This window comes from Colletotrichum fructicola (assembly GCF_000319635.2).
Source record: "Colletotrichum fructicola Nara gc5 chromosome Unknown KSG_Nara_v1_contig07, whole genome shotgun sequence".
Classification (NCBI taxonomy): domain Eukaryota; kingdom Fungi; phylum Ascomycota; class Sordariomycetes; order Glomerellales; family Glomerellaceae; genus Colletotrichum; species Colletotrichum fructicola.
The window spans coordinates 3,476,466-3,501,536 of record NW_027094057.1 but is presented as its reverse complement, the minus strand read 5'-3'; the positions used below and the strand labels follow the sequence as shown (position 1 = coordinate 3,501,536).

General features: G+C 52.6%; 6 protein-coding genes across 6 annotated transcripts; 1 reads left to right on the top strand and 5 right to left on the bottom strand.

Annotated features, from left to right (window-relative positions):
* Nucleotides 1-688: 688 nt before the first annotated feature.
* eglD-0 (putative endo-beta-1,4-glucanase D) lies at nt 689-1,690 on the bottom strand (the record flags this gene model as incomplete). Its single annotated transcript, XM_066152736.1, has 3 exons — nt 689-969; nt 1,178-1,519; nt 1,636-1,690. 3 exons carry the CDS (start codon nt 1,688-1,690, stop codon nt 689-691), a joined length of 678 nt encoding a protein of 225 aa, XP_066007932.1.
* Nucleotides 1,691-2,711: 1,021 nt separating this feature from the next.
* Nucleotides 2,712-4,061, bottom strand: CGGC5_v012678 (uncharacterized protein; the record flags this gene model as incomplete). Its single annotated transcript, XM_032030190.2, has 1 exon — nt 2,712-4,061. The coding sequence occupies one exon, from the start codon at nt 4,059-4,061 to the stop codon at nt 2,712-2,714; it is 1,350 nt and encodes a 449-aa protein (XP_031889963.2).
* A 93-nt stretch (nt 4,062-4,154) lies between these two features.
* Nucleotides 4,155-4,628, bottom strand: CGGC5_v012677 (uncharacterized protein; the record flags this gene model as incomplete). Its single annotated transcript, XM_032030191.1, has 1 exon — nt 4,155-4,628. The coding sequence occupies one exon, from the start codon at nt 4,626-4,628 to the stop codon at nt 4,155-4,157; it is 474 nt and encodes a 157-aa protein (XP_031890281.1).
* Nucleotides 4,629-5,477: 849 nt separating this feature from the next.
* CGGC5_v012676 (uncharacterized protein) lies at nt 5,478-7,793 on the bottom strand (the record flags this gene model as incomplete). Its single annotated transcript, XM_032030192.1, has 1 exon — nt 5,478-7,793. The coding sequence occupies one exon, from the start codon at nt 7,791-7,793 to the stop codon at nt 5,478-5,480; it is 2,316 nt and encodes a 771-aa protein (XP_031889933.1).
* A 7,056-nt stretch (nt 7,794-14,849) lies between these two features.
* Nucleotides 14,850-16,098, bottom strand: prb1-0 (Alkaline proteinase; the record flags this gene model as incomplete). The annotated part of the gene is made up of 2 exons (XM_032030193.1): nt 14,850-15,743; nt 15,796-16,098. 2 exons carry the CDS (start codon nt 16,096-16,098, stop codon nt 14,850-14,852), a joined length of 1,197 nt encoding a protein of 398 aa, XP_031889962.1.
* Nucleotides 16,099-22,469: 6,371 nt separating this feature from the next.
* On the top strand, nt 22,470-24,113 carry CGGC5_v012674 (uncharacterized protein; the record flags this gene model as incomplete). The annotated part of the gene is made up of 3 exons (XM_032030195.1): nt 22,470-22,947; nt 23,011-23,961; nt 24,013-24,113. The coding sequence occupies 3 exons, from the start codon at nt 22,470-22,472 to the stop codon at nt 24,111-24,113; spliced, it is 1,530 nt and encodes a 509-aa protein (XP_031890142.1).
* Between the last annotated feature and the right edge of the window lie 958 nt (nt 24,114-25,071).

Below are 25,071 nucleotides of genomic sequence, written 5' to 3'. Positions count from 1 at the left end.
TTCGTCCGTGTTTGATGATGAGAGTCGTGACGAAGGGCGGACGACTCTAGCGTTATTATCGTCAATAGCGATGTCATGGGAGGGGTGAACTGATCTAAGCGAAGCGAGCAGTGAGCGCCTAAAACTGCTTCAGCAAGGGTCGATCATTAATATCAACGAAGCAGATCCCCCGGATTACCTCAAAATGACCACACCAACAATAGTCAATCACTCAGAATAGGGAAATAAATTGTCACTACACGACAAACAGATCATAATCGACAGTGGAAGGAGCCACACGCAGTCCAGCCGCAAGAACACGATCGAAAATCGGACCCTTGCGCCACGTCTTTTCACAGTTAATGACGTAGAATTCCCCGCATTTCCTGACATCACGTCGTTCTCCCGTGGCGTCCGAACTCGCCAAGCGGGCCGCGCGGACCCCCCCAAGCAGGGAAATTTTCTCCCTAAATCACCGATCAGAAAAAAGCACGCCTCAACAAAAACGACGCGAACTAAGGAGAGGATGGTCCGCCACGCCGAGAAAATCCGGATTGTTCCAGCCCGCCCCTGTCAGCAGTTGAGCGGGTGCGCGAGAGCCTTATCTCTGTGACACCGGCATCGGCATCATGCATGCATACCGCCACCCTGATTCATTGCACTGCAGTACCGGGGAGCGGCGCAGGAGCCCCAGTTTTGTCTTTTTTTCTTAGCAGCTGATCGGATCGGGGCCAGGGTTTGTGTAGCTGGTCGGGGTCGGCCAGTACGGCTGGAAGAGAATGCCCGGGTCGGTCGACTTGTAGGCTCCGGGGAACGACACGCCGGAGAAGGTCTTGCTGCCACCGCCGGAGAGAGAGACTTGGGCGCAGCCGACGTAGAATTGAGCTCCGCCCTCGGTCGCGGCGCCGTGCAGGGCCAGGTGCTCAACGCGGACGAGGTACTCTCCGTTGGCGAGACAGGATGGGATCTTGGTTGAGAGAACCTGAGTGTCTGCGACACAAATCGTCATTAGCACCGAACTGATTCAGCCCTACAGCGCGATTCACGAACTCTCCACTAAATCTAAAATGTCTTGTTTTCTTGAAACTACATGCTTTTCGCGGTTCCCTGCCTCCGAAGATCGCACCCACTCGACAGCAACATGACCCGAAAATTTTCAGATTTCAGGAGAAAGAATTTAAGAAAATTGGACACTCACTGTACGACGCCCACTCCAGGCCGCTGCTGGTGATCGTCGGGCGCTCGTGGTAGATCTTGAACCAGACGGCTCCACTGCCGTCCCAGGTTGCCGCCGTCTGGCCGGACGGGACCTTGGCCATGTAGAAGCTCGCGGGCCCGGGATGTCCCACGACGCTGTTTGCCGCGAACCCTATCGTCGAGCCCGCGGTGACCAGGATGGTGGTCACGGTACCCCTGTCCGCGGGATCGGCTTCGTAGCACCGGATCTGCGTCGACGAGACGCCGTCGGTGGGGCCGTTGGAGTAGAAGTTTAAAGTCTTGCGGACGTGCTGCCACTCGGGATAGGTCGTGCCGCCGTACACTAGGCGACCGAATGTGTCTGAGTTGATCGACCTGAGTTAGCATCATACGAGATTTGGCTGATTTGCTGAGACTTTTGTCTCTTGTTGACGTGATGTTAAAGGATAGAAGACTAACAGTGGGCTTCGGCTGATGCAGCCGCCAGGACTGCCAAAGTCGCAGAGAACTTCATGCTGGCACAGCTTGTACTAAGGATTGATGGCAACAACGATAGCAGTTCAGGTTTGGTTGACGAAGCTCTGTAAAGTTGAAAGAGAACACTTCACTTCATGCCTCCTTAAATAGCTCCGTAATTACAACTCAGCCGGGCTTGAAGGGACCAACCTACACCTCCGCGCAACTCCTCGCAACCTGGTCTTGTGCATCCATCAAAAAGGAATGTGCCAATACTTTAATATCGTAGTCCGTCTCCTCCCCGAGCGCCGGTGAAAATATGGGGCGCATTCCACGAATCTCCGTCGCCGACCCCTTGCCGGCCCGGAGGCTGCGCTCCGAGGCGTAACGTTGACATCCTTGCTGTTACTCATGAAGATTCGCCAAGGCTACCATTTCTCTTCCCCTGCAATTCCCTATTAGATGAGAATAAATGAAAAATGACACCCACACCTTCCGCCACTTCGGGCTTGTATCGGCCCAACGGGTGGACTCATGGTCAGCTTGTCGCATCCCACGATCTGGAGTCCCGATACGTCAGTTGATGACCCTTGTTGCTTGTTCCGGGCCTCTCTGCACAAAGTCTAGTCTTCATCTATAGTCTTATTGAATTCTTTCATTTCTCTGTACTGATTATCGCTCACCCACTCCCATTCCATTATCTTGACTGTGCCATCGCCCTTGTCCACGGTTCCGCAGACTCGTCGACTTTGACAGGTCGCGATACTGAGTAGCGCCTCATCTCTCACATCTTTCAACTTTTCTCCATGCGTTACAGCTCTGTCGCTAGATGATGAACATGGTTGCGGAGAAGTTGACAGTACGATTGACTCTGACATGGAAGATCGGGAGGAAGTTATTCAATTTCTGTGGGAATTGAAGAATAATTAAGACACATCGACCGAGTGAACCTTGCATAAATGGATCAACAAGCGTTCTGTCCTTGGCTGAATCCATTTCCATCCTCCTCCATTCAACAGTACCAAACCCACATGTTCAGCCAGTAACCCGCAGATTCCTTTTCAATCCAAGTCAAGATCTCATTGAATAGGGTCTTCATCAACCAGGTTTCCCCACTGATCGCGGTTCCGATACTCCAAATGCGCCTCCCCTCTACTGTTCAAGTGAAGCTCTCTTCCACCAGGCAACAGAACGATCACCGGGGGGTCGTTATCTTCCTCCAGGGTGCCAGTGGAGCCCAGAGCCGCATATTTTCGCCGCAGCATGATGGACCTGTTGTGGCGTTCCTTGCTGAAGTCCTTGAAAGCAACCTCTTCTTGCGTCATGGGAGGGGTTGGCTCCATGCCTAAGGACTGCAACATCGGGTTGCCGGGCCATCCCTCAGGGGGGCGGTTGCTTCCCATCGCGTCCCAGGAGAAATTGACGCCAGCCCGCTCCAGCAATCCCTTCATCTTCTCGAGGACGTGGTTCCTTAAGAAATCCCAGTGCCGCTCTAGAGCGAAACGAAGTTCAATCTGGAAGCGGGGTCCGTACCGGTAGCGCTCCATGAGAGGATCCTGGCCGTGTAGGGATACCTCATTCAATGCGGGGAACGCTCCATCAGCGACGGCAGAGGCAAAGGTTAGCAGGCTGTCAGCCAGGTTGTTGTTGACATGGGTAAGACGAAGATATTTGAGGGTACGCGGAAGCATGCTGACTAGGCGGGTGCCGTCGGGATCAGGCAAGCTGGTGTCGATACGACGCAACCCGAGTTCCTCCTCTACCACTATGTTCCCTGGCCACACGTCAGGAATACCGTGTCGAGAGGTCCACATGTTGGGGACGCCGAGAATGGAGTTCTGCGCAAGCTGAATATGCTCGAGCTTTTCGAAAGAACGTAGGGTACCGATGGTGGCATTTCGAATGTTCTCGAGGTTTTCGGCCGTAGTTCCAGATGGATTTTCGTGCCAAAGGCCCTCCCAAAACTTCATATCGAAGGGACCGAGCTCGAGGTGTCTCAGGCTGTGGGAGCTCATACCTGCCAGGCGAGCAGTGAGATTTGCGGGGGAAATCAGGGAGTCCATCATGACACTGGCATAGTCGCCCTGCTCAGCGATCAACTGAAATCTGCGGAGCTCGCCGCGGCCGAGGGTGAAGCTCTCCAAGTTCTCGATGCCTGAGGTGAGAATCAATATCTCGTGGAGATACAAGAAACAGTTTGTCAGGCGCAAGGTCTTGAGTTGGGAGGTGACATGGTCGGTTTCTTCCATGAAACGTTCGCCGAGACCTCCTATTCCGTGTATTTCGAGTGTGGCAAGGTTGCTGCAGCGGTTGATGATTATGTACGTGTCCCTGAGATCAAATTTGCTGATCTTGTCGTAGCAGTTGGCACGGTAAATGAGGCTGAGCGTCTTGATAGAGTCGTATTTGTCGCGGCCATACCGGTCCATGCTCCAGATAAAGCCACCATGCTTGTTAAGGGGAAGCTCCATATGCAGCTCGAGATGTTCCAATTGAGTGGCACGGTTGAGAACCTCAGGAAGTCAGTCGAAGCCAATGGCGTCCCCTCTGGGGCCTTTCTTTCCGACCTTGCCGCTGTCAACGTGCAGATTGGGGGTCAGGTTAGCTTCAAGGTGCTTGATGGAGGTGGCCAAGTCATCGATGCCGTTTGCAAGGCTACGTTTGCCAGCAGCCTCCAGCGCGTCAGGGTCTGGAACGTGGTCGCCAGCCAAACTTCGCAAAAGCCTGAACAGGGCCTTTTCATGCTTCGAGCCCTGCCAGGAGCGCTCTCGAATCTCGAGGTAGTCGTAGTTGAAGCAGACGTGGTGAAAGAGGTAGGGTCGCACAAGCTTGTGGACGCGAAAGCAGGTCTTTGAGAATGAGACCAGTCCCTTATGGTTATCGCGTTCCGCCTGGAAACTTCCGCCGTTTCGACCATCGCAGTGGCGACAAAGGAGTTCCAAAATGGAAAGAATGAGCTCGTCTGGCAGGTCGATGAGGTGGGTTGCTCCTTCCATCGTGACTGTTTGGGGCGCCTCTCGGTCATCGGTTGCTGGCAGAACCTCCATCTAGTCAGCGTGGAAAGGCGCAACGGGACGAGAGGCAGTGAATTTGTAGAAAGAGGGGTGGATCTTGCAGTTGGCAGTCGGATGAGAAGAATTAGAGCGAGTCGTATGCCGGCGGAAAAAATAGCCGTCGTGGAGGCAAACGATGTCTGGGACATGCGGGCAGCCGATCGTCTGGCGTTTGTTGTTCAGGTGGCTGAAAGAAGCTTGAAGAAACAAACGCTTTCCTGAAGCGATTAAGTCTCAAAAATGGAAAAAATCAAATTGCCAACCGAATTAAATCGGAGGAGGAAACAGAGTAGTCGAGGACCGGGTGGCTGAATGGGTGACTGGGAGTCGCCGTGGGCAGGCCACGTGACGCGCAATATTGACTACGGATGGTTTGGGAAAGTACGACCAAACAAACCATCGAAGGCTCCTGCTTCTTGTCAAGTTCGCCGTTCGTTCTTTCCAAAGTTTACAAGTTTGGTCACCGAGTATCAGGGACACCGAGTATCAGGGAAAGCAGGCTAGGGCATGGGGAACTCTCCGCTACTTCCCTGGCCGTTTCCCCATTCTTGCAGACGTTAGCTGATACAACTTCAATTACAGTTGAAAGCGGTCACATGCGCCAATGCGCCATACCTACGCATTAATGGAAACCTTTCTACTCGGGGGGCTGGACCGAGATCGATTGACGCGAGGCAATACAGCTTGGCCTGCTGCTGTCACATCATCGCGAAATTCCAGCGCCACAACTCGATTAATACCGAATAATATTGAACCAGACACTATGCTAGCCGACAAAGTAATGTCGAGACCTTAATCCTCACTTTCCCAGTCGGATTCGGAGTCGGGTCCAGAGTATGTTTCGTCCAGATATTTCCCAGGATCCTCTTCGTAAAAGGTATCTTCAGTCCATCCGTAGGCTTTGTTCAGCCGCTGACCAAGCACAAGGGCCGAGTCTCCTTCGAATTTGCCCTTATAAGGCGGAGAAACCACAAGAAGCTTGCACCCGTACTTGGACGATTCAAACGCATGGTTCAATCCATCTGCTGTACGTATCAAGTTGAATTCCAACTCCTTCGCCGCGCGATTGAACGCAGGCCAACCGACCGCTTTGCCCGACTCGGACTGTCCAATCAGGTTCTTGAAAGTCTCGACCATATCCTCGTATTCGACTTCGATGGTTGGTGGTGCAGGCACGGGTTCCCTGGCACTGGAAAGAATATCAAGTTGAGACCGGCTAGATGATCGGGACTTGTCTCTCTGCTTGCGACTCTCGACCAGTTCCTCAGAAGGCTCTTGGGGCTCCACTGCGAGTGCTGTCCAGTCGGTCTCACCGTTCGCCTTGGCGTTATCGTATTGCTTGTCAAGATACGCGAAGCTGTCCTGGATCAAATCCTCGTACAAGAAAGCCAGTCTCGCGCCCACTTTCTCGGCAACGATCTCGTCCAGTCGCTCCAATGCGCCGTCGATAAGACCATCGTCAAGAGCCTTCTTGGTAAGCACGGTGCCAAGATCTTTCTTAAGCCGGTTGAGCTCCGCCTCGAGCTCTTGAGCCCGAGTGACGAAGAACTGAGCTTTCTTCCGCGAAGGAACCGGCCCCTTCTGTGCCAGTGACAGATTCACGGCCGCGCTCAACGACAGCAAGCCCATCGTCTCAAACGCATCTCGTGGGAGCGTCGCTCCATACTTGTCAAAGTCGGTCTTGAGGTAAAGCTTCGAGAGCTGCTCATTCCAACCATGCGCCTTCTGCGGGGTCGTTTCCGGCTGACACAGTCGGAGAAGGATGTGAAGAGGGGGGTCGCTGTTTTGAACGTCTTGCGGCTTGCCCTTCAGTTTGATGTTGGGATTTCCCACGGCGTCGACCCCATTTGACACACGCTTGAACAGCTTGGAGTCCCTGGTCAACTGCCGCTTCAGGAGAGACTGCAGTCGAACATAGTCGAGATAAGCAATATTCGATAGCTCCTGCAAAATGATCGATTTCCGGAGCTTGTCCGAGCCTGCGTCATCAAGTCGGCTCAGCAGCTGGTCCGCATAAGACGAGATCGCGGCGGCTTTAATGGCGCTCTGAGCAGCATCCAGGACGGCGCCGCTGGCATGATAGTCGGCTTTGAGAGGAAGGGACCTTCCCTTCTCATCAACGATAAGCTCCGGGCGACTGGAGAACCAGCCAGCGACTTCCCGAGCAAACATCGCCGGCTGAGAGGCGAGCGAATCCAGGTACGCCTCATAAGCGATTTTGCGGTCGCGAATCAAGTCCTTGGGGTCCGGGAAAGGGTCCTCTTTGACTTTCTTGGCCGCGGGTTGCGTCTGAGGAGCACTCCGAGACCCCGGAACCTGGAGCATTTGAATGCCCTGCTCAAGTACATCGACTGCCGCATCTGCAGTAGGTGCCACAGGGGCACTAGCCAGCTGTGGAGAGTTTTTGTTGCTGAGAATAGTTCGGGTCAACCAGGCGAGATCAAGCTGCTCGACCTCCCGATGCTTGCGCGGAATTTTACTAACTCCGGCTTCTTCGAGAATGATATTCGCGACGTCGTTGAGCCTCTGTAGAAGGAACAATTGGCGGCACAGAATCATCTCCCCGATTCCTTTGGGAAGCATGTTTCCCATTCTGAAGGCCCACGCGATTTCATTCATCTTGGAGCGTGGGATTTGCACCGCCTGTCCGTACTGGTCGCTGTCAATGAACATGATGTAGGCGTCCCTGAAAGTCGCATTGACGCGGAGTTCGTGCGTCTCCATCCTCTTCTCGATGAAATCTTTGTCGTTGACCCTGTACTGGTCAATCAAGTCCGGTATGGCACGATTGGCCATGATGTCGAGCAGGCGGTCCTCATCGGGATCGGTCAGATCACGGAGGTTCCACTCAGGCACGAGGATGGACAGCACACCACCGTGAGCCGAGTCCTCGGGGTGCCGCGGGATATTCTCGCCGTCGTTGAGTTTGAGGATGCACTCGCGTCGCTGGTCTTGGTCTAGCGAGTCCCAGTGCCTCTGGAGCCGGCCCTCGTGCATGTCCCATTTCTTCCGGAGTGTCTCGTGTTCTTCCTGCACTTGAACATTGTTTCCGATCTGACCGGAACGCCGGTTCGCGTTGTTGTATCGTCGAGAGTTGTACGCATTCATTGTGATGAAATGGAGCAGATGGATAATGTGTAGGGCCCTTTAAACACAAGGGAGTGAATGAAAAGAAGAAAAGACTGGGCAGAATCGAGGGAGAGGAAGGTTCAGAACATACGTGCGAAGAAGCCCCTCCAAAAACATCCTGGCTGATTGCGTTGCGCCAACAAATGCGAGCGTGACTAACTGTTAGAAAAACTCCAGTATCCCCACCGCAGCCTCCATCGAAGCCAATGAAGGTTTGTGAATAAAGTTTGATTGATAGTGAAGTGTTGCTTTTTTAAAACAGCATTTCCCCTAAACGGCATTTTTACAAGGGAGGCCGTGGGGCGCGCAGAAAGTTACATAGTATCAAGAATGAATTTCTAGCGGTTCGTCTCTTGGCCGACGCTTCTGAGAGATGTCTTCAGCCACTGTCGATTTGACATGATGCGCCACAAGCAGCCACATCATCACAAGACCACCAAACTGGTGAAATGGTTCAACGCGTGCCATTTGCGGTGGCATCATAGGTTGTTCATGAATGCAGCAGTGAGCTGAGGAGCCTTAACAGCTGGTTTAAATGTTCTAATTAGTTCCATCCTCTGCCGGAAGCATGAACATCTCTACACGTCGCTATGGACATTGCGCTCGCGCGGCACATATCTTTCCGAGCTAATTTTATTATTTGTGAACATTGTTATTTTTCTTTATGCTGTTCCTCGAACAAGAATAGCATCTCTTTGAAATTTAACATAATTTTCCTCCTCCCACAGAGACATATATCTTTTTACTCCTACCGCCTGGACGTATCCCTTCAATTGAGACTTGCAAGGTTAAGAAGCTGTCTGCTCGTCCTCTGTGCCTCACTTTCCTGATATCCCCCTTAAACAGAAATGGCATCCTCTTATAAGCCGTCTCATTCTTCGTAAGTCTTGGGCGGCGAAATTCGGACTCTGCAACCTCCTCGTGGTGCCGCCTGGGAACCTATCTTTTCTAAAGGTAGAGCCAGTGCAGAGACGTTACGGCGCGCAAGTGCAAGTGGTGGCGGGCGCTGCGCACGAAGTTTTTCTGGTGCGGCGGAAGGGCGGGATCGGACCAGAAGTGAGGGATTTTGGCGTCGCACAAAAATTTTCACACGCGCCACCAACCACCAAAACACCAGCAAAATCGACAGATATCGAGAGACCGAAAACCGAAATGCGAACGCGAAGCTGCCCAATTTCGAGGGAACTAGGTAAAAACCACCCGACACTGCTTCTCGGGGCAGAGACAGGGCACCCTCACGCCTCCCAGATCTGGGAAATACCTCCAGACAGACAGACACTGAGGCGGGTTAGTCATGGGATAGATGGAGGCTACGCCGGCTGGGTAGCCCTCAGGACAGCCTAGGGCAAGACATGGTCGGCCTGCCGAAAACCAGCTGTGAGGCTGGAAGCACGGTCGGAGACGGCGGCGGGTAACGGGAAGCTGGCCCGGGGGGTTGTGCCCTCGGACAACCAGTGGGCCGTAGCAAACACATTCGAGCAGCAGGCTACAGAAAGGAAACAACCCCGACTCGCACTCGGGCTGCTGGAGGAAGGAGGGTGTTGAAGAATTGCCCCTAGGGGGACCGGTCGGATATGGTATCGCCTTAGGGCCCGGCCTCCGGGCCCGGCCCTCACTCGGATCGTACCCGGGGTATCACGGCATAACGGGAGGAACGCTTGGGTCACCGCTCGCGCCGGGATGGCGCCGCGCGCTTTGGAAGCTGGTAGGGTGTCGCTATTGTGGACTGGACGTAGGGGAGGACCTGATAAGGGGTGTGTTTGGCTCGAGAGGACGGACGCGCATGTCGGTAGGCTTAGAGAGGGATATGCCCTTGCGGCCTGCTTAAGGTGCAAACTTCTATTTGGGTGGCTAAGGACTGGGCGGTGGCGAGCCGGTGGTCTGGACGCCCGCTAAAGGGGCTGGCTACCCCTTTGACTATTAGGACCCCTAGGTACTGAGAGGGCTCCAGTAGACTCTCTCTCCCTGTTTTGGGGAAAAGGTTAGGGATTGCGGACTGTAGGAAATAGAAGCTTTGCTGAGGCCTATATTAGCCCACATATACACCCAGGGGCTGATCATCAAGCTATTACGACCATTATACCGATAAGCAAGGCCCAGGAACAGAGGCGTCAGACTAGCCACCCTACAGTCCCAGACTCAGCTATACTCCGGCTAGCTGACCTAGTTAAGCTGGGGATCCCAGCCCTACCTACCCTAGGGGATACACCTACTCCAGCAGAAATAGACTCTCTAGCTACCCAACTAGTCAGCCTCCTCTCTACAGCTATAGAAGCAGTAGGGAAGAGACGGACTAACCAGGGCAGGGGAGCCCCCTGGTGGACAGAAGAGTGTTCAGAGGCCCATCGAGCAGCTATTGAGGCTAGGCGACGACAAGCCCAAGAACCTGGGCTAGTAATACCACTGCCTATCCTAGAGGAGCAGAAGGCCTTTCTGACTATAGTCAGGAAGGCAAAACGCGCCTACTGGGCTGCTAAGATTGAGGAGGCTGGGTCTAACCAGAACTTATACCAGATACTAAGCTGGCGTAAGTCTGGGCTAGCTATCAAGGCCCCACCTCTAATAGTGGATGGACAGGCTATCAACAACAGTTACAATAAGGCCCAAGCCCTGCGGAAGGCCTTATTAGAGAGATTTGATGCTGCAGACGACCTACCTGGGAACCCGTTCACTGTTCCTATAGTTGCAAGGCGTCTAATACCCTGGCAGCACATAGTCAGCATAGAGGAAGTACGCCAGGCTACTCTCACAAAGGCTACAACCCCTGGGATTGATGGGATCACTACTAAGTTACTACAATCTATTTGGGGCCTAATAGCTACACCGGTACAGCAGCTTTTCCAAGCCTGTGTCCGCATAGGCTACTTCCCTAGGACTTTCCGAAAAGCAGAGGTAGTTATGATCCAGAAGCCGGGGAAAACAGACTTCTCAAAGGCTGGATCCTGGCGGCCAATAGCCCTCTTATCCTGCCTAGGCAAGGGCTTAGAGCGACTGATAGCAAAGAGAATGGCATATCTCACCATTCTGGAAGGGGTTGCTAGCCCACAGCAGGTTGGGGCATTGCCAGGGAGGGCTGCAGTCGACCTAACAACCTGTCTAACCCATGAGATCGAAAGGGCTCTAGACTTAGGGCTTACCGCAACTCTAGCAACAATGGATGTTAAGGGGGCTTTTGACTCTGTTCTACGAAATCGACTTATTCTTAGGCTACGACAGCAAGGCTGGCCCAGTAGTCTGATTAGGCTGATATTTACCTTTGCTTCTAGCCGGACCGCCCGAGTCAGGCTAGAGGAGACTACTACAGAGGACTTCCCCCTATCCTGTGGGCTCCCTCAGGGCTCTCCGCTATCCCCTATCCTTTTTCTGCTCTATGTAGCTGATATCCTAGCTGATAACCAGAAGCTACGGTTCGGCTATGCAGATGACATAGGCCTGCTGGCTACTAGCCCTTCTCTAGAGGGAAACTCTGCAGCCCTTGGCCAGGAGATAACTCAGATCCTCAACTGGGGTATTGATAATAAGGTTGCGTTTGACCCAGCTAAGTGTGAAGCAATCCACTTCAGCAGGAAACATAAGCAGAGGGAAGACCTACCAGAGATACAGGCAAAGGACCTAACTATCAAGGCCTCAACTAAGCCTATACGATGGCTAGGGGTCTGGTTTGATAAGAAACTCACCTTCCGGCACCACGTCGATACAAAGGTAGCAGCAGCAAAGAAGGTAGCCCAGTTCCTACGCCATCTATCAAACACCAAAGGGGGGCTCCCAGCTGCTGCTGCCCGCCAAGCTGTTATTGCCTGTGTCCTCCCAACCGCCCTATACGGAGCTGAGACCTGGTATGCAGGTTTAAAGAGACCAGCCAGAAACAGCAGCACTACTGCTACTAGCAGCAGTGCTAATAACCAGGCAGCTACTATTAGTACAAGGCAGAAGGGCTTAGTAAAGAGGGTAGAGAAGGTTATGACAGCAGCAGCAAGGGCTATCCTACCCGTCTGGAAGACTACGCCCACTAGTAGCCTCCTTCGAGATGCTGGCCTGCCAACGGCAAAAGTAGCCCTCGAAGGGGCACGCCTACGCTTTGCTACACGCCTACAGAAGGTTGACCAACAGCACCCTTTAGTCCCTAGGCTTTCACAGCCAGGGCGGCAGCAAACAAGACTACAAAGAACAGCAGCCCTCCTACCTAGGTGCCCAAGGCCGTTACTCCTACAGCCGCAGCATCTTTCAGGACTACAAGACCCTACAGCTGGACGAAGCAAGGAGAAAGCAGCTAAAGCGTTTCAAGACTGGCTTAAGACTGTGCCAGATAACCATACGATCATCTACTCAGACGGCTCTAAAGCCCCTAACGGGGCTACAGGTTTCGGCTTTGTTATCTACCGCAGTAACAAACGCATAGCTCAAGGGTGTAGCCGCCTCGGCATTGCGGAAGTGTTCGACGGCGAGGTAGAGGGGGCGAGGGCAGGGCTCCGAAGGGCCCTCCTGACTTCCCAAGGCCAGCCTATACACATCTGTATCGATAACACTAGCGTTATCCAGGGGATCCGAGGTGAGGCCCCGGAATCCTCACAAGCTGCCTTCCTAGAGATCCAGGAAGCAGCTAGGATACACAATATACAAACCCACTGGTCCCCAGGGCACCAAGGGATTAAAGGGAATGAGGAGGCTGATAGCCTAGCTAAGGAGGGTACAACGCTACCAGTCCCCAGAGGCCTACTAGCTACCCTAGCAGGGATCAAGCGGCTTGCTCAAGAGCGTAAACGACACCAGTATGGGAAATGGTGGAGGCGAGAGGCAGCCTCTCGCTATATACAACTAGGGCTTAAGGCTACCCTGGCCTGCCCCCCTGAACTAGCCTTACCACGGGTAATCGTACATCATCTCCTAGCAGCCCGATCAGGCCATGGGGACTTCGAACAGTATCATCAACGCTTCAACCATACAGAAGCACTGCTCACCTGCTCTTGCGGGGAGGCTAAGGAAGTAGACCATCTGGTCTACTGCCGAAAGACCTTAGTGAGGAGGCAACAGTGGCCTACCCTCTACCCTTATGGTCGCCAGGAGCCTATAGGACCTATAGGATCTCTTGAGCGCTACTTCAAGGGGCTAATCACTGACCATGAAGGCTTCCAGGCCTTCCTTAGCGTGACAAACTTCTTCCAGAAGATCTGCCCGCAGTACTGAGAGATAGGCCATAACCTATACTCCGAACAAAAGTCTACCTCATAGGGGAGACCAGACTACTATAACGGAACTAGGGCACCAGTGGGAACTAGGGATGGATAGAACACGGAAGTGACTCACGAGTAAGATCTGGAGGACGGGAGGGACAGCGTGTACTGTATAGTATATAGCGAGAACCTACGGCCCTCCACGCCACATACCCTTCGGGAGGTCGGCCGCAAGGGCGGCTGCGCCCTTGCCGCCACGGCGTTAAATACAAAACAAACAAAACAACATCTTCGTAAGTCTTGTTATTGTTCGGCTGTCTCATATGCTCCAGATACTAATCATTCTCTCCAGTCCCGTATCTTCTTCCCGGTCTGACACCGGCACCTCGAGCACTATCGCCCGCAGCGGTTCCCCGCCGAGATCTACATTCGAGGCCACCAAGAAGAACAAAGCAGGACACAAGAATGTTAGTAATGAAGGGAAGAAAGACAATGATGGCAGGCATGTTGCCGTCATGGCATTGGACTTGCCCTGCATCGGATCGCAGTTTGATTAGCTCAGAGACTGGATACACCGGTCGACGCGCCATCAACCTTTGTCATGAGATGAATGAATACTTTTAAACATTCTTGGATACGTTGCTCGTATATTTGTGTTGGAAGAAATTTGACATCACGAAGAAAGGCTCGCACGGCAATGACATGGTTCCATAGATGCAGGCGGCTCTCTACGTCTATTGAACAATCATTCCAAAGTTAAATATCTGGAGTCTACTTAGTAGTACAACAGGACAATGTTTTCACTCAAATATTCAATCTGAAGTCTCTTCTGAGTCGAGACTACATCCAACGAGCCTATGTCTCTGATACCACTTTATCAGCAATTCTCCCGTTGATCTTTTTATGAAGGCTTTATCTCACTTAAACTTGCAAAGACGGGCTTATTCATCTAGACACTACACGTGTCAGCCTCCGTTCGTATGCAAACTGTTACAATGATAAAAACTGAAGATGCCTTTCGTTCCTAAGCGTACAGCAGTAGATTACCACGGGGAAACGGCCCAATCAGTCTCTTATTCAAACTGTCCAAAACGTTTTCTGTTGAACAACAGGACCACTATAATCTCACGGAACACAAAATTGCGGGAATATTTATTAACAAAGTACTAGAGATGCTCCAGACCTCCCGTCAACGTCAAAGATACCGCAAAGGGAATAGAGCAACTTGAGCAGTCATACCACCTTCAACACAACGAACACCTGGCGATGCCTCGCTTTTGGAATCAAATAACTATTGCCGATGCAATGGCATTGCCAAGACGTATCCCGGAAGATCATCAGATCGCCAAGAATTGCCAGAGTAATGAATACAACTCTCCCCTCCCCGCCCAGATGGCAGCATCCGATCTCTCCAACCCTGGATTTGGAACGTCTTGGCTCACTGTCAATCTTGCAGTCAATTAATTAACCTCCCATCCCGACGGGATCATCACATCACCCAAGCATTGGTCACTGCAACAACAGATCTGATGCATCAAGTTTATTATTCCTATCAAGCACATCCCCAGCCAAATCTCAGCAAATGGGAAACCCCTAGGATTTAGAGAATCTTAGAGGGTATGAAGTCTCAAAACATTCATTTCCATCATCAAAAAGAAAAAAGGCCAGCGCGCTCACTCATTCTTCAATGAGAGGGGATCCCAACTCCTTCATATGCAAACTGAAAAATAGAGCGAGCTGACAACCTTTGGGAAACTGCCCGCGAGGCATTCTGCGTACCACACGGAACGTCTTCTCGTCGCGTACCTCAACCCCGCGGCAGCCCCCGGTCTATACCTCTTGACGAGGGACCCTAGCGAGACGCTTAGGCGCCGTTGCCGTTGTAGGCAATCAGGTTGGGGGAGCTGTTGAGGGTGCCGGTGATCTTGTTGGGGGTGGCCAGCGCCTTGATGCGGGCGGCGATCGAGGCGGGGGTGGACAGGCCCTCGACGGACTGGAGGTAGTTGACGAGGCCAGCGACGTGGGGGGAGGCCATGGAGGTGCCGGAGATGGTGTTAGTGGCGGTGGTGGAGCCGATCCAGGTGGAGAGGATAGAGGAGCCGGGGGCGAAGACGTCGAGGGAAGTGCCGTAGTTGGAGTAGGAGGCGATGGCCCAGGTGCTGGTAATGGCACCGACGGTGATAGCGTTGGCGGCGTTGGCAGGGGAGACGTTGGCGGCGTTCTGGGCATCGTTACCGGCAGCGACGACGGTGGTGACACCGGCGTTGTAGGCGGAGTTGATGGCAGTGGTCCAGGCGGTGGAAGAGGGACCGCCGAGGGACATGTTGATGACGGACTTGCCAGCGCGGCCGTTGCTGGTGATGTCGTTCACAGCCCAGTTGTAACCGGCGAGAATGACGGAGGTGGAGGCAGAGTTGCCGACGAAGACCTTGACGGAGACCAGGGTGGTGAGCTTAGCGACACCGTAGGTGGTGGAGCCGATGGTTCCGGCAACGTGAGTGCCGTGGCCGAGAGTGTCGGTGTGGGCACCGCCGGCGGCGTTGTAGCCGAGAGTAGCACGGCCACCGAAGTTGGTGTGGGCAGTGTTGATGCCGGAGTCGACGACGTAGGCGTAGGTGCCAGTGCCGGCGGCGTTGTCGTAGACGTAGGTGGTAGAGCCGGAGGTCTTGTGGGAAATAGTACCCAGGCCCCAAGGAGCACCGGTCTGACTCACGATGGCGAAGAGAGTCCAGATCTGGTCACGCTCAACGGCGACGACCTAGTGGGTGTTAGCATGAGATTGAAGCTTGTTTGGTTGGATTCAAGCTTACATCAGGGTTCTTCTTGATCTCCTCAATGGTGGCATCGTCGAACTTTCCAGAGTAGCCGTGGAACTTGTTGAAGGAGTAGTTGCGCTCGATACCAGCAAAGGCACGCTTGTCGAGGTTGCGGCTCTGGAGCTGGCTGACCCAGTCCAAGTGGCCGTCGAGGTCGCGGGCAGATACGCCCTCCTTGAGGGTGACGATCCAGCCGTTGGGAACGGTCTGGACAGAGAACTCAGAGGGCTTCTCGACGGGAGCAGCGAAGCCGCAGGCCGCAGCCGCGAGGATAGCAAAACGCTTGAAGCCGACCATGATGATAGAATGACCGAGATGCTAGGATTGGAGTTGGGAATCTCAGAGAAGAGGTGAGCGTGGTGAGGAAAAGAAAACCTCTTCATCGTGGGATTTTCGTGAATGTTATATACTTCTAGATCCCCGCGATGGAGCTGCTCGATCTCGAGGCCTTCCACATCTGAATGGCATGCAAGGCCTTAGGTGATCCAGGCGGTCGATGGTGTGGCACCGCCGTGTATGCGGCCAAGCCGTGAGGCTTCCTTCGAGAAGCTGTACGTACCAAACTGCACCCCGGTCGACATCCAGCCACTTCCACAGGGTCCAAGCCATGGCGAACACTGTTCAACTTGGAATATGCAGCCGAAGACGCCATGTTGGTTGCAGCGAGCGAGACAAATCGATAAGACGATGCAAGAAGGGGAAGGAGAGTACAAATGGCGCCATGTGGCGACATGAATCGGCCATCCCAGAAAGCTTGTGCGACGACATCAAAATGAGGAAGTTGATTGACAATGATGTTGTTGATGCAGCGGTCGGCGGGGAGGAGGTTATGTAGGTCGGACTTGGCATTGCAACAGAGCTATCAAATGGTCGCGCGTGAGGTCGAGGTTGGGCAGCAGACAAGCCGGGCTGGCGGCTCAGAGCGTTGCGCCGTCACATGAGGCGTGCAGCCAGTGAGTTGCATTGAGTACCCGAGAACGACGGAAAGAACGCAAACAAGCTCATCCTGTGGGTGTTGAGAATGCGACATATTGGCGGTTGGACGACCGACTGATTTCTGGCAGACTGGGTGAAGTTGGAGATGGATATTTCGCGGTGACAACACCGGCAGTTGATAGAGCTATCCCAATCAGGAGCAGCTGTAGCCACTGAGAGAGGCTTGCCAAAGGTCACCGGGGGCGAATCCGCCAATAACAAGGGTTACGCAAGAGACTATCGAACATTAGCGATTTGCCTCAGAGACCAATACCGTGAGCGGAACGGCAGTGCCAAGGCTAGATTATGCATAAAATAGAGGATCCGTTAGGTGACCGCTCTGTTGTCTAAACCCCTGTTGGCTGGCCGAGGACCGACGACCCTCTTGCGTGGGAGACATGAAGATGGGGTATGCGAATAGCAAGTTGTGACTGGGTAAATTCAGGTCGGCGGGTATTTCGAAGTCAACTATAGCGTGAATTTCCTGGTAAACCTCGCAGACTCCAGGCCCCCGCCAGATCTGTCTCCGCCATTGTGCTCAAGTTGCCTTCGGAAGGCGTTCGGGTTTACGTTCGGGTCTCTTGCGGATGTGTGGTGCACGATACCGAAGACAGTAGTGAGTCGTGGTTCGTCGGATGGGTGGTTGATCCTCGTGCGTCTACACGATGTAACCCCAAGTGAGATATCTCGCCTTCCCTTTTCGGAGATGGGCCGTGCTGCGTGGCAGTCGGCGATCGGAGGGGTAGGTAAAGCTCTGGGGTATTGGGGGCTTTTTGGAGCTCAAATGGACCCAGGAAACGATGGTGAGGGCTAGACGTCGAATGGCGAATGATTCGTGATGGCTGTCGAGGATGACTGAAGCGATGCGATGGCACTCAAAGATGTGAGATGGAGGTATGCTGTCGGAGTTAGGACGCGGGGACCGTTACATAGAGACATCGGTCTGTTGGTGTCAGGCGCCAGAGGTAAGGCGGTGGACAATGACTGAAAGCTACACTCCGTAGGATCGAGGTCCGCTGCCGGAGGGATGTATTTCGTAATGATGTGACGCAAAGGGACCCAGATAAGAATGCCTGCTCGTCAGTCAGCTTTCCTGATTGTTGCTCATGTGCAGTTCAGCTTGCGATGATGATAGGTCGTCTGCAAGAGCTGTAAAATGTGCAAATGCGCGCAAAACAAGCAAGCCCTGGAGAAGTTTGTTCAGGTGGTTGGAAAAGACGAACGGTCAAGCTCATGTGGTAGAGAGAAAGGGGAAGCAGGCCGGTAGATCCTTGATGGAGCACCCACGCAATGGGGGCCGCAGCTACCTGCCCCTCACCACCAAGAGCTTCCCAGCACCATCCTTCTTTCCTACCCCGCTGCCAATCACGATAAGGCGACTGGGCCACAAGAGATCTCGGCAGCTGCTGGTCTGTGCTGGAAAGCGATCAGGTCCAGGCCTGCTTCTCGGGTATGTGTTGCTGATGCCATTCGATGTTGTTTTGCTCTGCTGAGTGCCTCTGAATGCTCAGTGGACGCCATCAGCGCCCAACCCCTGGTTCCTGAGCAAGATCCCTGCTAACGTCTGTACGCTGTACGCCGTCAGCAGCCACTTTCATTGTGTTGGAATAGGGTTGCCGAGACATGTTTAACTGCTATTTCTTTGGATCAGTCTTGTGGCCGTATTGATCCAATTCCTCGGGATAGAAATAACTTGCGCCACAGGATCATCCTCCGAGCCGCCGATCTCACGCGCCGAACATCAGGATTGAGCCACGATCCATCCACGAAGCACATGTGAATCGTGAACAGAACCAGGTATGAGATAATGAACCCGGTCGATTGCCTTACCTCGGGGCCCGCTGTTCGCCTTTTTTCCGTCGGCAAGTGGGGGCGCGGGATCCGAGCGGAGCACTTTGTGGCCTGAGCTTTGCGATAACGTGATAAGATGGTGGGACTGGCCGCTTTAGCGATGCTGACTACAGCTCGAATAGCCACTCAGAGCTGCCAAATAAGCGGGCCTCCGGTAGCCAATCCGGATGCGCTTCACTTTCAGCAGCTTCATTCATGGTGTTGTTCTCCTCATTTCCGGCTTGCCAACATCCACCAATGTAACGTCTTAAGAGCTCCAAGCTTAAGCTTACTTTCTTGCTTGGGCTGTCCTTTGCTATCGTCCTTCCAGAAACGTATTACGCTGCGCACTGAGAGTGGCACGAAGTGGAAGAATAGATGCAAGCCACGTTTGGTTACGAACGGCGAGTGACACACCGTACAGCTCGGCCAATTCTTGAATTACCCCTGCCTCTATCGTTGCTCTTCTTTGAGCGGCTGCTAAGGTCCGCGCCGCTGCCTAAATTCTGCTTGGCGTGGGGTGCGTTGTGGACCATCAGGTCTAATTGCCGTAGAGACAATGCCTTTATGTAAACAATGTTTTGTCACTGATTTCGCCATGTAAGCATTGCGCGAAAATAAACTCCAGTTGAGAGCTGAACAAAACATAGCCATCGTCTTTATGATCGACGCCAGGTCCATCCAATGCAGTGTTCCAATAGTTTAAGCAGTAACAACGGCACCCTTACCGGAACAGTCGAGTTGCACAAGCTGTAATTCAGGTGCGCCGGCCGTCTGCAACTGCATCCGATCTTTGATAGGTCCCAAAGGTTGGGCCTGCCTCTTGCCTAACCCGCCGTCCTGTTTTCAGGCCACCCCGCGATGCCCTTACTCGCTCAAAGAGGGAGGTGCCCATCAAGGTGAGGCTCTAATACGCACCTGTACTATGCATAGTGTGGTGGCATCGACGCAGAAGGAGCGTTTCTGGAAGGTCGCACTTCCATTCTCTCGGCGCCGATGACGCTTTCCCCTACAGCAATGGTGGCATGTGGTACTTTTGCTTCAAGCCGTCCACAAGGTCTAGCCTCACGACATGGACCTGCCATGAGCAGTTATCACCCCTGAATCATCCCTCCAGGAACTTCCGGCATTCGTGGATTTCAAAAGGCTTGGCTTTCCTGCTCTCCAGGGTTCTTGAGCGCTCCCGCGAAGCGCCGCTGCAAAGACCCTCCTCGCCAAGACCAAGCCACTGGAAACACCAAGCTTTCACCTTCCCTTCGCGATGGTCCCTTCCCGAGTTTGCCGCTGCCCAACGATCCTTGGCGGGAACAAACAACCATCGAATCCAGCTTCCAGATCACTGAGATCCTCTCCGTACCTCTGCGGCCTCATTACGGATATTGTCACTTCATCGTCACACGATCCGGACATGCCGTGGCATCATCGATTTCGTTCTCGGACCTTTCAACTATTCCGATATTTGTTACCTGCTCGGAGACACAATCCCTCACGATCTAGACAAATGTTCCAGATCTTCGCAGCTGAGTCAACGTCACAGCGGCCTCCGGAGGCAGATCCGGCTGACTCCGAACCCGCTCTTGTGCGCCCACAGTCTACGCCCCTCCTGTACCACGTCGCAATTAAGCCACGCCGGAGGCGCCCCGTTGACGCAAGCCTCGGCACCTGCCTTTTCAAGCCAGCTTCCGACGCGCCACTGGCGTTTATTTGTCTTGCAGTGAGAGGGCTCACCGTCGACGTCACTTCACGATGCATCACGACGCACAACGCAAAATAACCCTCGTTATTCGCAATATCCGAGGAATCATCATTTGCAGACTCCCTAATCTCTCTAACTCCTGATTCTTGTAGGCTACGAAGTTCTCAATTCCGTTATCGATCGCGCCATCACGACTCCTCAAGCGTTACTGATCTCGTTCCCTGCGTCTCCGTCTTCGTTGCCTCTCGTGGCCATCAGCTCCTCTTGCTGGGTTGTTCCGCTGTCTCACACATACCTGACAGACCCCTTCTGTGCTCGAAACTCCGTTCTGCCATACCCGAGGCGTGTTGTTTCTGGCGCATGGTTGATTTGTTCTTTGTCCAAAATCGCACCAATCCAGCTGCCAGAAAGCGTCGAGATGGCCGCATTGAAAGCTTCCTGTGCCTGCGATGAGTCGACACATAGCAGCCTAGCAGTTCGATACAAGTTTGGAGCTCTGTCAAGTTATGAACGTGGAATGTTCTCGCTGCAAGAGTGATAACGCCATGATGTGGGAATATGCTGAACATCATTTCGCAGTAGCTCATCCAAGATGTAAAGAGTGATTTAGTGGGGGCGTGGACTTTAAAGCCACGATTTTTCCACCGAATACCTCATGCAGATCCGTGTAAGTGATTCACGAGCATATTTTCAATTCTACAGTCACTGCGTCTAGCGTCACAGTATCCCGAGCCACGAGAAGAAAGGCAGAGGTAAGTGAATTCTGCTGGTACTTCAAATTGTAAATCGATCATTATGATGAAGATTTTATCGTTCACAGCTGCAAAGGGTTGGTAGGAGCAATGTTGCAACTCGTACTTCCTTTCTCAAATGAGAATCCTCAGATGAGGAAGGAAGGTTTCTTGTTCATCTCAGCTGCATCTACATGTCCTTTTATCTTCGACCCTGATATCCTATCCCTTGATATCCTATCCCTTGATGTCTTACTCCAGTGCCGAACATAGCCGAGAGCATCCCATGTGACAGGCCTAGCCTGTTACAACAGCAACCCATGTGACAGCCCCAGTCACCACATTTTCCAATTATGACCGAAAACCTGTTGGGGGACAACAGCGTACAGCCTGAAATGCGCCGTATTCACGTTTACTGTTTTTACAAGTTAGAGGCCTTTACCCAGATGAAAAGAGATTCGTAAGGAACACCTTCAGGTGCGTGATTTGGACGCAACAAGTCAACTACTAGCTTACAACAAGAGAAAACACCAAGAAAATTGGAGTGTTTTCACACGCCATTCTCTATCGAAGCAACGGCGATACAATATGACACTCTCGCCTATTAATCTTTTCTTTTGTGGTTCCCGATTCCTTCCTAACTACTCTATTCAATACACGGGCTTTGTGCGCCATATTCCAAGCAGGGGCGGATGGCCAGGCCCGACATTCCGTGTCGACCGGCCCTCGCCCGGCCCCACAGTTTGTCCCGGTCATGCCGCAAATGAAACGATCCATCCCATTTGAGCGTCGAATAGCCTTTTGAGCGTGGTGAAGATACTGCTTGTAGCTACAATCCACTGTATATTACCAAGTCGTCAGGCAAAATGACTCCTGTCTGGTGAAAGTTAGACCAAGGCACGGACTTCGGTACTGCATCTGGTAGCGCGACAAGCAATGTGACTTAAAACTTGAATGCCTGCTAACAGAGAAGGCAAATCGCAGGAAAGTTGAGGTTCTGAGTTAAATTTGACTTCGCCGTCGAGCAGAAGGCAATCGGCCCAACATCTTTTGGGTTTCACCATGCTGGGCGCTGCGAGACGATCGCGAGATTGCCATTTCCCAATGACACCACGTCAGTCACAAGGCAAGATAAGAGTCTACTGGACAAAAAGCCTTCACCGTTATCTCGCAATGTCATTTGTCCTCGATGCTGCGGTGTGCCTCCCGCATTATCGTCTCAGATCCAGTGACATTATCATCCGCCAGATCACGGCTGGATCTCGGGGATGGAGGACGTCGCGAAGGCGCAGGCCCTCCTCTGTCCCCCATTCTCAGCCTCCGGTTTGAAATATTTTCATTCAATTACTGGAAACGACGTATTGAACCCTTGTTTATCGAATTTGAAGACGATCCAAAAATTCTTAGCATCAATCAAATTGAGAAGTATCATCACAATGGCACTCAAGCCTCGCTTAGATCCGTACACACGACTTACCTCGCGGTTCTATGAGGCCCTTTTATTGCTTTCAACCCTCCGCCCTGTCAACGGTCCTCATATCATCACCAAACTAGACACGGGCATTCTGCAGGGGGCTCGACGACGGTTCCTTCGGAATCTTTGCGTTCTCTGCGACTACCAGAAGGGTGGCGACAGCACGACCTCCATTGGCGCTGAAGACCGAGATGACACTTACGTGCTGTGGGTTTCTTCAAACGAAGGTCCTACAGACAATGTCATCGACTTCATTATCACTGTTCTTGAAGGCTTGCGACGTGTTGTGTTCGGAGGCGAAGAGCAGAATGTGGTCGCAGAGGACCTGTTGCTGCGGACCACCCGATTCGTTATTCCGCGACTGAGAAAGGAGAGGAGTATTCTACGCAGAACATCCCGCTCCTGCGCGGAAATTGTCGAAGGTGTTGACCCACAACCAAGTGAGCTGGGGCAGTGCACCAACTGGTCCACTCGCCTCGAAATAAGTTACTGACCAGGGATAGATAACGGCCTCATATTGTGGCTTGGACAATGTCAATCCACCAACCTGGATGATCTCGCGGTATGCAGACTGGCGTATGAACATCGCCATGACCACGAGATGGATCTCATGGTGCAATATGGCCAAGAGGAGGAGGAGTCTGGTAGCCAGCTTCCAATGGCACGACCATTCAGCTACTTCAGGCACACGATCGGTAGACTGGCCCACCGCGTCCGTGTGGTCAGCGAACTCTTCCAGGACGCCCGCCGCTTACCAGCATTGCTACAAGACTCCCATGTCGAGAGAGTCCAGCCGCCAATGAGCGCTACAGTGCCAATGGCGGATGGGCATACGACTTTGCAAGGCATCTTGCGTCGTTTACTACCTGCCAGAGATCAGCGCTATGGACCTTATCTCGACTTTCTCAAGTTCATCGACCAACATGTCAACAATGAAGCTGGCATCATCGGAAGACTGGAAGATTCCACATTCACGCCTTGTGTTCACGCAGAGGTCCAGATGCTGCATCATTTTGACAAGGGGAACCGCAACTTTGTCGCCAATGACAAATACATCGCCTGCAGTAAGCCGGCTTGTATATGCTGCGAGCTGTACTTCCGCCATCACCCGATGCGAGTCACCTTGATTGACGCTCATCAGAAGGCGTATCCAAAATGGGGTCTCATTGGTCTGACCCAAGGCGCTCAGAGTGCCGACTGGATATCTCAACGGAATATCCTCATCGACGTGATTCAGGACCTGAAGCCCATAGTCTTGGATCAAATATCCCAGCTTCAGGTCTCGAGCCTCCACCACCCGGACTCTGTATCTCAAATCACGGAGTCGCTTGCCGATGACGGCGACTTGGCAGAGTTATCAGATGTGGATTCTGAACAGACATTCGATACTGAGCCGGAATCTATCGCAGATACTGCCGGTGTCCTCAGCAATGAAGCCGGAACAGCGGCTAACTGTAAGCGCCCTTTGTATCTTCGAATATGGCCCATGGAGCTGACACGAGAAGTCACCACCTTTCATCCCGCCGATATCGCCGCCTTCGAATCAATTTTCTTGGACAATGACGATGATGCAGGCTTTGACAGTGACGATGGAGTCAAATTGTGAACGCTCGTGGCAATTTGCGTGTTATTTAACGAGAGTGAGTGTTCTTTTATTTGGGTACCCCTAGCTATTCATTCTTGTTCTGGTTTTGGTCAAATCTTATGTTTCAATGAACGAACAACTTGTTCTTGTCTACCAGATCGGCAGGACATCGGTCAAGGATTGAAGAGAAATCCAGCTGTAAATCCTCGCAGAGCAGACAAACGACCCCAGTGGTCACCAAAAACAATTCAAAATTAAAAACCGGTTCACTCAATTCTCAACCTGTTTTGTTCTCTTTCTTACGTGTCTTTCGAGATTGTCAAGTCGCGTAAAGTGCACACCACAGTTACAATAGAACCGATAACGAACAAAGTGAACGTCAAGATGTTTCCGCATCTCCCTGGGCTCAGCAGCACGGTGACCGCATAGCAAGCACTCGAGAGGCTTGAAATGAGTTTTGTAATGCTTCCTGGACGACGCGTGAGAAGATTTCACTTTTGTTGGTTTGAAAATAGAGATAAACGTACTGTCTGAGGCTTGGGATGCGGAACCAGCGGTTGCATGCTCTTGGGGGGCCTAACCAAGGGCAACAATAAACACCATTCCTTATTCCAAAATCACTACGTATCTTTTCCATTTTGTGAATTTTATATAATGGCTGCGAAGGAACATCTGTTTCAACGGGAAATAAAGTCGAGGTCGGAGTTTGAAGGTCGATAGTGCAACAATGGTCGTGCGGCGCCGTTGACCGGGAACCAACCCGTGAACAGCGCGAGTTGTGTAGCGCTTGACGTTGTTGGCGAGTGTGGGAAGCATGACCTAAGTTCGAGGGAGGCGATGAACCCGAGGCGCTAGACGATTTCCCGCTCTAAGGAGATGTATGGACATCGTTGCGACCATGGGAAATCACATCACAAGATGAATTGGTCATAAACCCATACTCGAGCTCTTGTGCGATCGCGCCCTCCAAGTGAAACAG